The following is a 16,641-nucleotide window of genomic DNA, read 5'->3' as shown; positions in this document are numbered from 1 at the left end:
CCATAGAAGGGCTGTGTAAAGTTTCCGAAAGGTCGGTCACAGGCGGCTTGCAGTAAGGTGTTAGATTCTCTCACCGTCGTCTTACTGTAGAATAGGTATAGATAGCCATCAACTTTTGCTTCTGGGTCATGGGCCACCGTTGTGAGCAACAGAGCACTGCCCTTCACGTCGCCTCCTGCGCATAAGGTAGGATAAGCTTGGGCATTGTCCGTTTTGACGTCGATGACGTGGGACTCGGGCCATCGACCTGAATATCTGACGCAGGTGCCCGTAGCCCAAGGTATGCCACGTTAGATTCAGCTTGGAGGAGCCTAGATCTTGTGGTGATTTCTACTGGAAGAGTAGGCAGATTCTTTTGTGCTCAACATCTCCCACCTAGTATCCATACTGCAGACTCGATCAACATACGGACATTCTAGTCTTCAGCGTGCAACGGACAGCCATGCAGCCCAGACACCTGCAAGTGATGAGCTCAACACTCGGCATCAGCACCACCAAGCTTCTGGGGGTACGCAAGCACGCTCCATGCTTTTTCCTCTATCTGACTCTTTCCAAGAGGGCCAAGATATGTGACACTCACCCACTCTAGGCAGGTGAAAACGAAGACGCCGCTGGACATATCCGTACGGAGTAGGTACACTCCTGCATACAGCACAAGGTTCCGTGCCCCCTCGCTGGATCACCATGTAAAACGTGCGTGAGGTGCCAGCGGCAAGTTCCTAGCGTGGCCCCTCTGGTGCTTCCAATCAAGACGACGCAGATCTTGCTGCATTACAAGTGAAACCGTGACAGACGGCAGCCATTACCTTGCGTGCTTACCTGTATTCGAGTAGCGCTGGTGTAGGAAACGTTTCCCCGGTCAAGCCGCGTCTCGGGGGCCGTGACTTTGGGCTCTAGTCGGTGCCATGCGGCAATGGTCTCCTTCATCAAATAAGTGAGATGCTGTACCATAACATCTGGATAAAGTTTTGAAGGTGATCGGTAGGCCCATCAACAAAGCACTACTTATAGAACGAGTGGCCGTGCTGACGATGGCTGCTATTTAGATTCTAGCACACTCAAATAGCTGTAAGTGACTACTCCATACCTATCTTCACATCTGAGACCAAGCATTTTAACCAGGTACAAGGTACGGCTACCTACGGTGTGTGCCACCGCGAGGCAGTTTATTCCCGAGAATTACTGCCTGTGCTGCCCGGGCAGTTCTCTGTTTCCCGTCAGGAAGTGGGTTATCAAGATGAACGGCCCAATCTCGATCAATCATAAGGGTCCCTCTTGTGAACCCCGGCTCGCCCATCGGCATCCCTCCCCTACGGCGCGAAATAGCCCGCCGAGAAGGTCGAACCCGCTGTCCGCGCATCGGGGATGTGCTGCACCAGTATGCTGTCACGGCCAAAGGTTGGGTGGTGCTGCGTGCAACATGCAGGCCCGTACAGTAGGCATGTAACACAAACCAATCACCCGTATCTACGGATATCCCGTAATACCCTGTGTGCCTGTGTGCATGTGTCTGCATGTCTACAATTCCGAGTTCATCGCTGGTTACTACAGTGTGCATCTCAATAGAACGGAGTCCTGCTTGTTGGCTCTATATTCCAATATTCAAAATGGTGACGATGTACTGAACGGAACCTTGATAAGTTGCTCTCTTTAGAATTTCGTTTGGTATAGCTTAGAGCCTCAGGCTAGGAGAGTGGCAGGCTCTTTGCCATATTTGCCTCAAAGTGAAGACACCGCTCATCGTCAAGTACATTAGAGGTTGAAGGCTACTTGCAAGCCGATCTGGCGGTACCCGGCTGGTGGTTACGGATCACCGCTACTGGCGAACTCTTGACAGGGTTAGTTTGGAATAATCAACGGCCGTTATTCCAGACTCGGTACTGTCTAGGATGCTCATCTGCAGCCGTACATAGAGATGTATTATGTGGCAAAAGTGTGAAATTATTAATAATGAAGCTCAAATGCGGAGACCCGAGACCCCGATACGGCTCAGCTCTGAGTTGGGTAAAGTGTAGGACCGTTCCAGACTTTGGCATGCAGTGCAGAGAGACACTGGAACCAAAAGAAACCATACATACCTACTCCGTAAGCTCCGTCAACATCACTCATACAGCCTAGCTGTGTGTCACAGGCATGGTTTGCCTGCCGCGAGTCCTCCCCCCCTTTACCCATCCGCATGGCCGGATTCTTGTTAAAATCCTACTTGGATTATAGGCCATAATAGTGCCATACAATGTGGCCAGGTTAGTTGCTTTGACCGGAGACTTTAGGTGTACAATAGCCGTCAGCTGGGCCCAGGATGGGTCATCTCACGGTTGATAAATTGGCTCCGGGGCGATGTTCTGGGCGACATTAGATGGACGAGAGGTCGGAATGGCATCAGTCAGTCGATCCAAAATGGTTGAGGTGGAGCGGAGTAACACTGTTGTTGTACTCCACGATCCTGGACGCATCCACTTTTCTCTAGGAGTCGTTGTTTGTTTATTGGGCTGTCTGGTTTTGTAATGGATGGGCCGTAAGACACTTTTCGGAGGCTCCTCCGTCTACCCGTCCAAACTTCCTAAGTCTCCCAAAGAGTGTACATCAACTTCGATTTCACTCGCCTCAAACCCCAGACAGCGACCCTCTTGCCACGCTTACAGCTAACTCAACTAGAGTAAGAAAAGAAGACAGCATCTGTCAAGGCATTCTATTCATCTTACCGAAAGTTTCTCCGGGCCAAGAGAACAACCCCGCCAAACGGGTGCATCACTCACCCAAAAGGGGCCAATGTCCCACCTTCCCCTGCAGCATGGGCCCTGGTCTCTCTCTGAAGCAGTTGTGTGGAACTTCGGTGTAACCCGCGATCCAGAGTAGACAATCTCCCCGACTCGGCTCCGGCGAGAAGCAGACGTGGCCCTGCATCTGCGTATACTGCGATGTTCTTGTCCCTATGAAAAATGGGTATAATATCCAAGGGTAGGGATGAAGTCGAAATGATCGACATTGAGTTAACCGTATATTCCCCCGCAGAGCGGTCTCTTGGTTGCTTGCATGAAGCCTAGCGAGCGGTGTTACCTGGCATCTGATGGACGAGAAGAGGGTTTGCCCTCCATTCATCTGCTCTTTTCGCGCATGTCCTGTTTGGGCGGCAGTCCGCACGCTGATGCCCTTGATTTCTATCTCACTGTATCTAATTGCGACCAGGACCTGTAGATTTCATCTCTAATCACCTCGTGACCGAGGCTCCTCTGTAAGTTTTGTCAGCTGCAGTTTCAGGACGATCTGTCAAACTGGGGGAACGAAAGCTTACTGGGTGGAAGGTTTTCCCATAATACGTTGGGACATACCACATGGAATTCTGAGTCATGACATCCTCCGCGGTAAATTCCAGCGATGGATAGTCGCGTTTAGCCCTCGCCATGTAACAAAGAGCCAGCAGGCCCCAATCTCCTGATCTTTCAGCCGGGCCCAGGCACGTCTCCGGGTCCGCGAGCGGTGACAACGGAGACAAGGTCTTGCTACTCGCACCATACTCGATGCCCACTGTTGTAGCATTCGGGGCCGGCGTCGGATCCGTTATATTTGGGTTGTTGTCTTTACCTCCGACGAGAAAGAACCAAGTCTCTGTCCTGTTGTACGCTGGTTCCATAACGCCTGGTTCGCAGAAACGATGGCCTTCGAACTTGGCGTCATAATCGACGAACAGAACCTTTGGAGTCGTAAACCTCGAATTGACGGCATCGATAGAACTCCTCAGTTTCTCGTTGACTGCCACGACCATGTCGTTCATCCTCTGGCGTACATCCCTCTTGAGCTTTGGTCCCTGCCACCAGACACCGAGGGTACAATTGTCGCACTCATCAGTTTCCACGCTGAAGAACCGAGCATAGCCGGTCACGGTAATGATGAACCACGGCCGCTTCTCCCACTGCACTGTGTCCAGTATCTCCATGATGACCATCTCTAGCCGCTGTGCAAAATCCGAACTCTCGATCTGATCGGTTACGAACTGCAGTGCTGTCTCGCAACTGCCAGAGTTGAAGCTGTAAAAGCGGAATATGCAAGCATTCATCACGGAGAAAAAGCCAAGGTCGTTGCCTCCGATTGAAAGTACCGCAAAGTCAGCATTGATCGACTTGTTGAACTTGTCAACCTGGCTGTGATCGCCACCTGATAGAACATTGCCGGTGGTCGACCCGGTACATGACAGGAACTGAAAGGTTGCTGTTCCTGGGGCTTGGCTTTCAGCCAGGTCGGTGAAGATCAAGACTGGGTATGCGTGGGATCCCAGCCTGCATTCGTCCTCGACGCCATCAACGCCGGTGCCGATACCGGCACTATAGGAGTCACCGAACGCAACAAAACCAGGCGGCTGTTGGGACTGTCGACGGTCGCTCCATAGCGAGTGCTTGAAGTAATCAGTTGAGCGCACTATGGAAAAGTCTCATTAGACCGTCTGTGAAGCTACGGTATTTGTAAGGGATTCGGGAGGCATGCCTTTGTCGGAAGACAGCAGTACATGTTGGTCTCTGGGATGGTCTTCGAGAGATAAGACTTGTGGCACTGCGGATGTGAGTCCAGCTCCCGCCAGCCAGCATAACCCAAGAATGGTAGGTGTTGAGAGAAGCATGTTGGAGTTCGTGGCAAGACAGAAAGGTAGCTGATGCTAGATCACCGCACGCCAGGGCGGACTTTGATGTGTGAATACGACTCCATTCATTCGAGTTATTGCACGAGTTGCAGTTCGCAATGAGAGGCACAAACAGAACTTGTAGTCTAAAAGTTGCAGTAGATAACGGTAGATATCTTCGAGAGGGAGCACCAACGGATGACATGCCGGGCGGCGCAGCGTCAGCGTGACCAGTGATACGCTTACCTCAGCCACTTTAGCTTGTTGAGAGAAAGGGCGTTGGACCAGTTACTTGCACGAATGGCTGCACGAGGGACATTTCCGACCGATGGCAGGTCCTCCCATTTCAGACATACAGAGGACGATTCCCCCACCCACTCAGCGGCTGAGATACAGCAGGTGACACCCTCGCTACTCGATCTCATTACCTTTCTCCCTTCTTTATTCTCTGGTGTTGTGATTCCGGAGGAGGCTCCGAAGTAGACGGGAATCGCGGCTCCTTCGGCCCGGATTAGTCCGTCGCATTTTGTTGAGGTCGGTTATGGCGGAATCTTACCTACAGACTACCTTACCCATACGACGTTGGTGTAGCTTCACAAGGGATGATTCAAACATGAGGCCCCGCGCTTCTTTCTGGGACGCCATGGTGTGCGAACAAGGACCATTGGCCATTTTTTTTGGTCCATTTCTTCATCTCGACTTCTAGCTTATCGGCGTCCCGACTTGGCTTGCATGTGAAAGGAGGAGCTACGGCCTTTTAGTGTCCTGGCGAGACAGCTTTACCGTCGCATATTGCAAGCAGTGACATGCGCATTTTCAGGAACATCTTGACGGCCAAGGCTTGAGAGTATGGGGCATTTTGCAGGATGGCGTGTCCGGGACCTCAAATTGGTGGGTAAGGTGGATTACCTTTGCTGCCAGTGCGTGCTATTCAAAGCTTACCTTCCCCTCCTCAACCGATGCTCTCATTATGCTGCAAGATCATTGTTGACTATTGTAGATGTCTCCAATTGATACTGAAAAGTTCATCTGCGGGCGAGATTGCGCCAGAGGTTCAAAGGTCGAGACCTCTGGAGTGGTACATTGCAAGCGGGTATTCGTGGGCACCTTCCGAGATCAAAATAGCCCGGGGCAGTGACGTAATCGCACCTTTTGTTGCTTCCCGCCCGGCCTGTATTTCCCGTGACTGCACTTTCAACCGCGCTCAACGTCATAGCTTCCTCTGCATCCCAGGCTCGTCAACCCCGCCAGCTGCTGATCGCTAGATCCCGCCCTTTACCTTCCCCGTTAAACTAAGGTAGATGCAGGCAACACAGTGTTGACTTGGCAAATTGGTGGGCAAGATGACGACCTCTGCAAATCAACCCATTAGTTCCAGGCCCGCTCGTTGGCTGGCCTTCCCTACATGTGCCGCATCGGGAGCCACCGCAGCTCGTCCGTTTGCGCCAGCTTTGACGTGATCTCGTCTAGTCTCTCCGTGCTGGGCTACTACCAGCCAATCCAACGTCGCAGATGAGCTCATTTGCATCTGTTCTAACCTGTCGTGCCTTGCCTTGCCTTGCTTTGGCCATGTCCAAGCCACCTTTTCTTCTTCCTCGTTTCTTACGTGCGGCAGAGATACCTCCCACGCAAGAACCAAGGTGTGGCTGCTAGGATGTACATGCCTGGATAACAATGGCATTAGCTGCGTCAGACCCCTCATTCCTATTCTTCCGCGTCACTTTGGGCAAACCATTGGCTGCGAGGCATATGTGTGCCGCTAGCGAGTCCAGCAGGATGGGATAGTTGGAAAATTCAAGGCCAAGATATATCTGTTTCTGTCTCGAGCCGTCGTACCCGTTAGTTACGTTCGTTGTCTCTTGCCCTCTGGAGGGCAGAGAAGTACTTGCCTACCCCGTACCTGGCCATCCCGTCCGTTGCCTGTCCACCCCAGCCGTCCAGGTATGCCATTGTGATGTGTTTGCTATCGGAGGCAGGCGGGGAGAAGCGAGGCCCAAAAGACGTCAGACCTGCAGGCTACCTACTTGCTATTCGAGGCCTCCCACGTTTACTTTATAAGACACCTCTTTGCCCAGTATCACCCCGCCTTCCTGGAGTATTCACTTACATCTAGAAAACAAACAAATAACCAATCGGCCATAGTCTCCAGACCACTGAGGACTACATCTTCAAGCAATTGCGCAAACTACAAATCACAAAGACTTTCACGTCAACACAGAGTACCCACCGATCAATATGGAGACAATCAACAACATCGCGGGCGCGGCGAGCAAGGCCATCTGGGGAACGAACGAAGCTAACCAAGAGCCTGTCTCTGGTGTCAAGGGCAACACTAGCCAGGGTGAACCGTATGACGCTGGCAATATCGGTATGTTATCACCATGGAGAGCTTGAAGCTCTAGAGCCTGGTTTCATATATCTCCAATTCTTACTTCCAAGCAGAAGACCCCTTGAACAAGGAGAAGAAGGCCAACGTGGCTGATGCCCACACCTCTGAGCCGGCGACTGGGTCAACAGCAACCACAACCACTGGGCTGTCTACTACCACTGCCCCTACCACAAGCACCCCGTCGGCTGGCACGACTGGTACGACTGGAACGACTGGTACCGAGACTGGAAACGAGCACAGCTTGGCCGATAGGTCGCGTGCTACCGAGGAATCCACGACGCACAAGACGACAGAGGAGCTGTCCCCAAAGCACAAGGAAGAGATCGGCAAGCCTGAGCTCAAGCACACATCACCCAACGATGTCCCCTCGGCCGACAGCGCCGCAGGGAAGACTGAGACGCGCGCTCCCAGTGACCCGGCCACCGATCCGGCGCCCAAGGGACAAGATGTCAACAACAGTGCGTCCGGTCCGACTGCTGGCGGTGACAAGCTTGACGGCCCAGGCCCGAGACCCCTGGAAGCCGTCGCCAAGGAGCGCGGGGGTGATGCTGGCAATGTCAAGGGATCCTCGAAGGGTGGTCTCATCGGAGGTGAGGAGTCCAAGACGGACACCGAAGGCAAGAAGGAGGAGGATCCTAATGCCAGCCACGGCGAGGAGGGTACGGGCGAGAAGCTCGTAAAGGCTACAGGATTGGCTGCTGATGGCGGCGATTTTGATGCGACGAGGCCTGGCGCCGGTCGCGAGGCAGACCGTAAGTTTAGATCTATTGATCAAAGGTGGTCACAGTGTCAACTAACAGTTTGTCAGGCCTCCTGGATGAGAAGGATCCCGCCCATGCGGCAGCCAAGGCATCTGCAAAGTCCGGCGCCGACAAAACCAGTGATAAGACGAGCGAATCTCACAGCTCCAGTACCGGCACTGGCACGGAGAAGGAGAAGGAAAGTCTCAAGGACAAGATCAAGGCCAAGCTTCACCGTCACTAGGAGATGGATGTGGCGACTTCTCTTTAATCATGTCCATTTTGTATCACCAACGATTTCTAGCACCAGCGCCGGAACACGATCATGACGGCTGTTTAATGACTTGCAGTACCGAACGATAAAGTTAATGAAATGACCGTAAAACAGCCATTCTGTGTGAATGAGAGAAACCTTACTGCTCAATTTTGATACTAAAGCCATGCTGTCCCAACCGGTAATCTGGAGGTGGACAGGCATCTCCTGAGAGAATCTGTTGCACGTACACATGCCAAACAAGCCGTTGCATGCTTCTCACGGCTCTCATCATGCCTGACTCCTGGCCTCCCACATTATTGTTCCTTCAGTTTGCCCACAAATACACCCGACACTAAAAGTATTACTCTCATGGCATTAGTGAACGCCAATATTGACATCATCAAAGAAGGCTTGCTCTAATAAGGCGCATTGCATGGTTACGCAGTTCAAGAGCACATATGATTATGGCACGCCGACAGATGGAAGATGGATTTCGATGAACGATTCTCAGAGTCTTTTCTGATTGATATTATAGAAAAAGGTCACGACCCAATAAAGGGTTTGATGGGCAAACCGGCCGTCTGGCTCGAGTTCTACGCCCAATTCCCACATCTGCTTACACCTCATGATGCCAGTGAAGTATTTTCCAGCTCGACACATTTCGTCCCAGAAAACCGTATACAAAGATTACTCTCACGTTCACGCTTCACCAGACGCCGTCTGAGCTTTTTTTTTTCTTCTTCTTCTTCTTCTTCATTTTTCCGGGTTTTTTTTTTTGGATTGGCTTTCATTCCCAAATGTCAGTTTCCTTCATGTCGTTCATTTTTCCTGCCGGCTCGCGTACATGTTGACCATGTTCGAGTCAAGTCGTGCTTTTCCAACAGCGTCCTTGCTATGGTATTGACGGGAACCCGTCGACCAAAATGCAGAAGCAGTGGGCTTCTTAAACCCACGTCGTTATATATTCTTCAATCTCAACATATCAGTCGATCCCTTCTGGATAAGGAGCAGCCGACCTCATCCCTCCTCTTCTGCATGGAACACATGTCTCCATTCGGCACTATGCCGTCGAAGGTATCATCCAACGGCTACAGGGCCACTATGGCGACTTTAGTCCTCTGCGCTCACATGGTGACGAAGCTCTGAATCTGAGATCAGGGCCACCCCATCCGTAGTTGGCACCTAACCCAAGCTCTGATATTTTGTCACCATGGCGGACCGCCTCGAAGTGCTCGGGCTCATGGTGTTAATGAACACCTGGTGCGCCTCGAGTAATCCCTCGACGCGTGGAACGTCCAAACCTGTCGAAGGCCTCTGCTCATGCCGGAACTGCCAGCATGAATGAGGCACGATAGGATGCTCTCTCCGTTCCAGTAATCGCCGATCATAGAAAGCCAGATTCAGCAAGAACTCTGTTTCAGAATTAGTAAAGGTGAATCAGTATCCTCGATCGGAGAAGTTGGCTAGAAATTCAGTCCCACATACCTCACGATCTTTTCATCTTCGCGCTCGCGTGGTTCTACTTGCAAGCTCTTGTCGTACATCTCATGCACGTCTCCGGCAGCTTGCATATTACTTATTATGTAATCTTGCAGCTCTGGGACAGGCTGCAGTGAGTAGCCAACAGCTTGGTACTGTTGGATGTCACGGATCACTTCCGCCGTCTTTGCCCGCTTGGCAAAGTTGATAAGATTCGTCTTCTTAATAATGGACGGAATTCCGTCCTCAATGAATGTCAAGTCGGTAAGGTATACACCTGCAAGGACATGAGTGTTAGCACCGACTTTAAGGCTTCTTTTATAAGTATTACGCACCGAAGAAGGGAATGCAAGGCGGGTTGGCCACGTGCAAAGCCTCTCTGTACTCTCCAAAGTTCTTTGTGCTGGCCATGAGCTTTCTCATGGTTTCCAAGACACCCTGAGTTCTTTGTGGTACTTGATCCCAAGTTCTCTTCAAGCGAGCGATAGGCGCTGTTCCGAGAGCTGAGATGATTGAGGTTAGTGTGGAAAAGTTGTTGAGACTACGGCATTTCTATGGACTGTTAGCTTCAGAGTCATTTCATGGTAGTAGATTCTACCACTCACATCTGCGACAGAAACAAAGTGCTTGATCACAATCACACGCTTCTTCACATCCATCTGCGCCAAGATCATCTCCGCCACCCAATTGGTCATTTGGTTGGAGTGCAGAATGAGAGCCTTGACGTTGGGAGCCGGTTCCGGCTCTCCCTCGCCAACCTTCTTCTGCCATGTCTTGTTGAGACACTCTGTGGGCTTAATCTTTCCATAGAGCCTTGACTCAATTATGGTGAGCTGGCGAGCAAACTCTGTGACATCGATATCCAAGAACTTGAGCTTCTTCATGTTCTTAGGCATAATGGGTGATGGCGTGTTTTGGTTGAGCGTCTGCACCATCCGACGAGCTCCAGCTTGTTGACCACTGAGCCGTTGATCCAGGATCGCCATTAGTGGTGCAGAGCCTGGTGTCTCTGTAGACTTGACGGTATCCCTAGCAAAGGTGTAAACATCTCGAATGAGCTGCTTTGATTCCTCATTGTGCTCCTCCATCCAGAAGTTATCGAACCAACTCTTCAGAATGTTGACGACTCGGAAGCGAATGAGTTTCTGTTTCCTGTCTCGCCAGGCCTCGAAGTCCGATTGAGAGAGACCCTCTGGTGGTTGGATGCCGAAGCGATTCACGATCAGTTTGAAAAGATCTTGAGCTGTCGTGAAGGACCTGTATGTAAGCAGGAACGTGTTGTTGAAGTTCGAGTCAAGCTTATCATGTCGTGTCAGTTGCTCCACGAGTGCCTCCAAAGTACCACCCTTAACGATGGGCGGTGTCAGCTTGTTGTCCCAGGCAAGATCTGGCTCATGGTCCAGCTTGAGGAACTCCGGCGTGTCATCGACAGGAGGCATGTTGCTCTGAGGGTTGGGGTCGTCACCCAAAATTTTCTTAACCTTTGAGTAGTCGCCTCCTCGGAAGTTGCCAGTGCTCTCGCCCTCGGTGAAGGATTGTGAAGTGATCATTGGGGGTCGCGATGCTGCGGGAGTCGTTCGCGATTCCGTGCGCTGATGGGGTCTGTCGTACGGAGTGGTCTCTCCCCGGCGGAGTTGTTCACGCTGCATCACGTCTTCCCTCTGTTTCGAGTCGACTTGTTGCTGCATGTTAATTTGCACTTGTTCAGACAACAGCTGCAAAGAAAAGCCGATGTGCGAGGAATTCGTCTCGAGGGCCTTGGCACATTGTCGGACATAGTCTAGTCGGTTCTCGAGAGCCTCGCCTCGAACCTCGGCCCATTCGTCGGCCAGGGGCCCGGCCACGGCCTGGCAACCTAGCAGCAGGTCTGACATGTTGTCGTATAGGCTCTGCTTGTTGGCGGCGAAGTCTGCCAACTGGGGCGTTTGGAAACTGTTGCCCAGGGTTGAAAGGTCGATAGACTCGATGAGTGCAATCCATGGCTTGAACGTCTCCAAGACCTTGCCTCCCGCCAAACAAACGTTGTTTCCGATGACTTCGTGCTTGAAAGGTGAAGTGATCTTGTCCGCCACAACCAAATTCTTGTCCAGTTCTCTTATGCTGAAAACAAGCATGCGCTTGAGCTCGTCTAGCCTCTCGAGCTGCTTGCCGTCTAGAATTGCCGTGGGCTCGACCACACCCTCTTCATCTTCCAGGAAATTCGCTGTGATAGGATCGCGGGTGCCCAGTCCGTTGTTCTGCCAGCTGCCGCCAGTAGAACTTCCGATGACAAATCCAGGGAACAGGCGCGGGATCTCCTCTCCACGTTGCTGACGGGCAATTTCGACATAACTGAAAACGCCGAGTAGCACTCCATCGGCTTCTTGGAGACACTTCTGTACAGATTCGGCATTGGGCCAGTCAGCAGCAGCAATGTGAGATGAGATTACGAGCTTCGAGAATTTTGACATCATGTCTCTGAAATGGGGATAAAGAGCCTTGTTCGTGGAAATAATGGAAGGCTGGCCAGAGTGGTTATCGGTCGTGCCAGATCCAGCAGCTAGAAGTAGTCTCAGGTGGTCTGAGATATCTTCTGCGCGCGCAACATATTCGGAACGGTTGCCACTCGTAATGGCATCGCGATAACGGTCAACGGCTCGGCGCATGTTGGAAACCAGGCGAGTCCAGGTCAGCGGCGGCGCTGAGCCGTCGTCGAAAAAGGAACGAGGCACGGTGCTGGTTGGCGGCGTATTGTAAGAAGTGCTGGTGAACGAGGTCGCTGATGCAATCATTGGGATTGCGTTGGGTGCCAAGTTCGGGTTCAGATATGCGCCGTCCTTCTGCCGGGTAACGGGTGCGGTACCGTTCATGGAGTCCATCGAAGTGGAGGGTGAGAGCATTTCGCTACGAGACCGACGATTACGAGGCTATCATGCACATACACTGGTCAGCAAAAGCAACCCACGGCGGTGCGAGCTTTGCGGCACGAGCTCTTACCAAAGATCCACGAGATGCGAGCATCAAAGACTCTCCCTCCAACTCGGATGCGGAGTTTGCTTCGGAGTCTTCGTCCTCATCTTGCGTCAGGCCCCTAGCCATCATCTCGGGGGGTGGCCGTGTCTTCTCAGGGACATTGACGTTTATCCGGTTACGGGGCCCTGTCTCATTGGTAGATACTGGAGACTCCAAAGGCAATTCCATGCTCCGATCGCCCGTCATCATATTGTAGTAGAATAGGCGCCCATCTGGGGTTGCTTGCGGGATCCAAAAGTCGGCCCGTGATTTGTCACCGAGATCCGTACCCTCGAGAGGGAGGCCGCTGGCGTCGTCCAGTTCCGACTCGTCATCTTCTTCCAGCTGCTCGTCGTAGACCTCCTGACTGTCCTCCTCATCGTCGACATGATCAAGATCGCCATTCTGGTCATGCTCGGGAATTTCGTCGGGACTCGTAACGATTTGACAGTAGTTACTCGGGAACCAACCGCGCACACCGTTGATAACGCCGTCCCACCATCCGCTTTCCAGCTGTGTTATAACCTGAATAACGTCTCCTTCGTGGAAACTGAGACTCGTGCGGTCGTCGGCCTCGTAATCGTACAGAGCGCGGACGTACATGGTACCGGGCGGGGCAGTGCCCGCAATACCGTTCATTATGGACGAGGAGGAAGTAATGGCCTGTGAATAGGGTGAGAAGGCTTGGCCAACGCTGGAAGGGTCCAACGCCGGTTGGGAAGGGTAGTAGTTGGTAGCGTCGTGATTGAGGTTTTCGCGCGAAGGCTTTTTGCGGGAATTGTAGTTGTTGTTCTGACCCTGGAATAGTGCCGGCACTGCGGTCTGTGTCATCAGCATGATGAGGCGGTCGCGCTGATAACCCAAGGAGGGGAAAAGGGTCAAGTCATGATCCGGGCACGTCTACGCTGTTGTTGCTTGGACCTGTATCGGCGGCGAGGGTCGGCGAGGAGATGGGTTGAATCGTCAATCGTAAAAAGTCGTGAAGAAGAAAGCAGAAGAAGGCGTAGTCAGATGGGAGAGAAGCGACGAGTTGTTGAGTTGCAGAAACCCACAATCCAGGAGTCGCAGGTTTGGAGCCGGGGGGTAAAGTTGCGGGGGGCGACGTTCGTCTCGTCTGGCAACAGGCGCAGCCGTGTGTCGACGAGGTCGGTGGTTCTCTGGCGCAGGCGCTGACTGACAGTGAACAGTTGGCTACTGGGTCGGTTGTCGCGTTGAAGAATTGGGAAATCGAGGGAGCGGTCGCGACTCGCAGAGCTCACTGGTGGGATGAGATGAGAGAAAGCAGTGGGCGGGTAGAGATGTGTGGGATGCGAGCGACGATTCGCCGGATATTTTTCTCGCGTCGTCGTGTGCGCTGATGCTGCTGGACAGTCGGGAGGGGAGGGGGGACTCGGGAGGGGAGAGGGGGCATGGAGAGGAGGATCGCCTGATGAGGGAAGGCCCCCGAAGGACCAATGTCGCCTAGGGGATCTCTCGGCGGGTGTATCAGACCGTCTCTGTAAATGCCTCTCCTCTCGCTTTGTCCCTTTTCAGGGTCGGGCTCTAGCGGGTGGGCGACCAGTATCGAATCTTTTGCAACCGTCACGATGACCGTTGGAGGGGTGTCCAATGTATATCAAGATAACTTTGAACAAGGTATGGTGAACAGGTGCCTATCGTCTTCGTCCTCGTCGTCGTTTTCGTGGTGATTGTCAATGGTTATGGGCCGTGTGGGCGGGCTGCAGAGTCGAGGGGATGCGACTGGGAACAATGGTAGCACGGGGGGTCCACAGTAGAGTAGCTACTTGGGCGCGATAGGTGGATGTAGGGAGTGTACTTCTAGACGCTGGACGAATTGGCGATCACAAAGGCGCGAAGAGGTCACTTTAGAGGATGGGCGAAGGATGCCGGCGGTACCTCGATGGCGGAAGCTTAACAGTCTATGGGTGGTCAATGGCCGGGACGGGACTGAAGGATTGCAATAAGGGGAGGAAGTACACGCCGCACGAGGCACGGGGGGACGGAATGGGGACCTCCTCCCTCAGGCCTGGTGCAACTGGTGGTCCCTTACTACTACATACTGTGGTTGGTCCTGTGTAGGTACGCTAAAGTTGCAAATTAGGTAAGCTGTCTGGGTTCCTCCCGTCCCGTCTTGTCTCCTTCCCTCGTGCTTTTTCCAGGATTCTGCTTGCCCATCTCGTTGGAGCGGGTCTTTGAGCGCTCTTCTCCCTCCTCCATTGGCCAAATCCTCAGCAGTCCATCCCCCTCCCCTGGGAGGAAACACAACGTGAGGAAGTGAAGGACTGGGACAGTAGGTATGGGTTGAGGCACAGCAGGGGATTTGTCTGTATTGGAAAGTACGAGGTATTCGTAGCGTGCGACAGTGATCAAATAGGCAAGGAGGGCACTTTGGTCAATTTCCAGCCTGAATCTGAGCCGTGAACGGGGTGCAGGCGGCCCCCTCCGGCTAAGGTATTGAACATCTGTCTATCTAGGTATCCAAAATCATGTCTTGAACGAGCAAGGCCGAGTCTGACTTGGCTTGGGTCCCTGACAATGACAATCAATTGCTTGAGCCTTGACCCAAGGTACGGACAGATTGAGTCCCCTGTAAGTACTCCGAACAAAGTATAGCTATCATACCTTCATCCGTCTGCAAGTTTGCGGCTTTGCCCTCGAACCTGAGAATCCCCCGTCAGTCGGAACAACGAGACACATATTTCACAAGACAGACGGGACAGAACGCTGACACTCAGAACGCAAACAACGATACCTTATCCATCATTTACCACGAGGCAGCCCAAAACACTTTACCTTGCAGCTTTAAGTAACCTATTACCTGCCTTCCTTATATGAGAAAGGAGAGAGAACGCCGGACGGAACAGCAGCCAGGAAATGGGCCTCAGGAAGGAATCAAGGACAATGTGCGGTTGGCAGGAGAGAGGAAGTGCAGGGGCCACCATACACCGGTGTGGAGCCCGGGCACGAGCTTGACCGACCAAGAAGGAAGGAAGTGCAGGACTACCGGGTAAGGTAGGGTACGGAGTACCTTAACCCACCTCATCCAAAGGCAGGTGGACCCCGCCGACTGTTCAAATTTCACCTCGTTTTCCATTTGAACCATCCACGGACGGATCTTCACTACCACCCTTTCCCGCCGCACTGTGCTCCGTTGACGCGCGACGTTTCCAGGACGACAGATCACCATGAATCCTCCTTATCCGGGTCCTTGCCCGTTTCCGCACTGTGCTACGTTCAAAGAGGCGTGGAGGGCTGGATGATGCCAACGCCGTCACTTCCTGCCACAAGGTAACGAAATGGGAACGTTGTCTACGCCGTGATACTCACCTAAACTCACCCAAAGATAGTCAAAGGCATCCGCAGGTCTTCGTCCTTGCTGGCCACTCTGCTGCCCTGGGAGTCGAGCACAAAAATGCGCTAGGAACAGGTCAGGTTCAGGCACATCGTCTCGACGTATCCCATCCCATCCCAACCCGACTTCCTGGCCGCAACTCCAATTTTGCCCGCACTTGTTCTTCGTCTGAAGATGAAGAAGGCGGCCCTGCGTTCACCACCGCCTTGATGTATCCCACCACGCCTGCCGACGGCTCGTCGACTATCCGTTTCCGACCGGGTGTAAGACGATGCCGCTGCACTCCGGCAAAGTATAAAGCGGTCTACCATCATTCGTACTCTCGCCCATGCCTTGTCCGGTCACGACGGCCCGGCTAATGCCACCGGGTATTGAGAGGAGGGGCATAGACATCGCATTTGACCCAAGCTTCGCCGCCGGAATGCAGTCGCTCATGACAACGGCGCCGTGAGCGTGATCCCCTCTGGCCTTCTTGATGCGCCGCGCCGTGTCCGCGAGAATCAGCCGGTTTGCCTGTCGATTCGGCCACGACACACCATGCGCCGATGATAGGCAGTCGCCGAAGCCTGGGACACTTCTACGCCTGACCATCTTCCTTCATGACAAAGGCGAGAGATTCGGTAGCATCAACGCCATGCGTTCATTCGGTTGGGCAAGACCACTATGCTTCTGTTAGATATTGTTGCTCCGTTGTCACAAGGTAGTGAATGAGGATCGGTACGTTGCCTTACACCCAGGTTAGAGGCAGGCGGGTTTTCATTCCACTGTCGAAATCGTCGACAGTTGGGATGGCGCCATCTCACACCCTCGTGGTGTGTCTTG

The 16,641-nt window shown here is 52.9% G+C and overlaps 7 protein-coding genes across 7 annotated transcripts; 2 read left to right on the top strand and 5 right to left on the bottom strand.

Annotated features, from left to right (window-relative positions):
- Positions 1 to 3,158: 3,158 nt before the first annotated feature.
- On the bottom strand, positions 3,159 to 4,612 carry CTAM01_02076 (uncharacterized protein; the record flags this gene model as incomplete). The annotated part of the gene is made up of 3 exons (XM_060518115.1): positions 3,159 to 3,230; positions 3,293 to 4,390; positions 4,451 to 4,612. 3 exons carry the CDS (start codon positions 4,610 to 4,612, stop codon positions 3,159 to 3,161), a joined length of 1,332 nt encoding a protein of 443 aa, XP_060387649.1.
- Positions 4,613 to 6,847: 2,235 nt separating this feature from the next.
- On the top strand, positions 6,848 to 7,985 carry CTAM01_02075 (uncharacterized protein; the record flags this gene model as incomplete). The annotated part of the gene is made up of 3 exons (XM_060518114.1): positions 6,848 to 6,980; positions 7,055 to 7,753; positions 7,810 to 7,985. 3 exons carry the CDS (start codon positions 6,848 to 6,850, stop codon positions 7,983 to 7,985), a joined length of 1,008 nt encoding a protein of 335 aa, XP_060387648.1.
- A 1,396-nt stretch (positions 7,986 to 9,381) lies between these two features.
- CTAM01_02074 (RasGEF domain-containing protein) lies at positions 9,382 to 13,304 on the bottom strand (the record flags this gene model as incomplete). The annotated part of the gene is made up of 5 exons (XM_060518113.1): positions 9,382 to 9,409; positions 9,483 to 9,753; positions 9,812 to 10,028; positions 10,082 to 12,382; positions 12,453 to 13,304. The coding sequence occupies 5 exons, from the start codon at positions 13,302 to 13,304 to the stop codon at positions 9,382 to 9,384; spliced, it is 3,669 nt and encodes a 1,222-aa protein (XP_060387647.1).
- Positions 13,305 to 13,722: 418 nt separating this feature from the next.
- On the bottom strand, positions 13,723 to 13,878 carry CTAM01_02073 (uncharacterized protein; the record flags this gene model as incomplete). Its single annotated transcript, XM_060518112.1, has 1 exon — positions 13,723 to 13,878. The coding sequence occupies one exon, from the start codon at positions 13,876 to 13,878 to the stop codon at positions 13,723 to 13,725; it is 156 nt and encodes a 51-aa protein (XP_060387646.1).
- Positions 13,879 to 14,564: 686 nt separating this feature from the next.
- CTAM01_02072 (uncharacterized protein) lies at positions 14,565 to 14,684 on the bottom strand (the record flags this gene model as incomplete). Its single annotated transcript, XM_060518111.1, has 1 exon — positions 14,565 to 14,684. One exon carries the CDS (start codon positions 14,682 to 14,684, stop codon positions 14,565 to 14,567), a length of 120 nt encoding a protein of 39 aa, XP_060387645.1.
- Positions 14,685 to 15,002: 318 nt separating this feature from the next.
- Positions 15,003 to 16,561, top strand: CTAM01_02070 (uncharacterized protein; the record flags this gene model as incomplete). Its single annotated transcript, XM_060518109.1, has 5 exons — positions 15,003 to 15,034; positions 15,081 to 15,140; positions 15,639 to 15,755; positions 15,815 to 16,082; positions 16,496 to 16,561. The coding sequence occupies 5 exons, from the start codon at positions 15,003 to 15,005 to the stop codon at positions 16,559 to 16,561; spliced, it is 543 nt and encodes a 180-aa protein (XP_060387643.1).
- CTAM01_02071 (uncharacterized protein) lies at positions 15,648 to 16,410 on the bottom strand (the record flags this gene model as incomplete). Its single annotated transcript, XM_060518110.1, has 3 exons — positions 15,648 to 15,690; positions 15,805 to 15,884; positions 16,078 to 16,410. The coding sequence occupies 3 exons, from the start codon at positions 16,408 to 16,410 to the stop codon at positions 15,648 to 15,650; spliced, it is 456 nt and encodes a 151-aa protein (XP_060387644.1).
- Positions 16,562 to 16,641: the final 80 nt, after the last annotated feature.

This window comes from Colletotrichum tamarilloi (assembly GCF_030869305.1).
Source record: "Colletotrichum tamarilloi strain Tom-12 chromosome Unknown Scaffold_4.1, whole genome shotgun sequence".
NCBI classification, from domain to species: Eukaryota; Fungi; Ascomycota; class Sordariomycetes; order Glomerellales; family Glomerellaceae; genus Colletotrichum; species Colletotrichum tamarilloi.
Note: the sequence above shows the minus strand (reverse complement) of the source record. Positions and strands in the feature narration are given on the sequence as shown.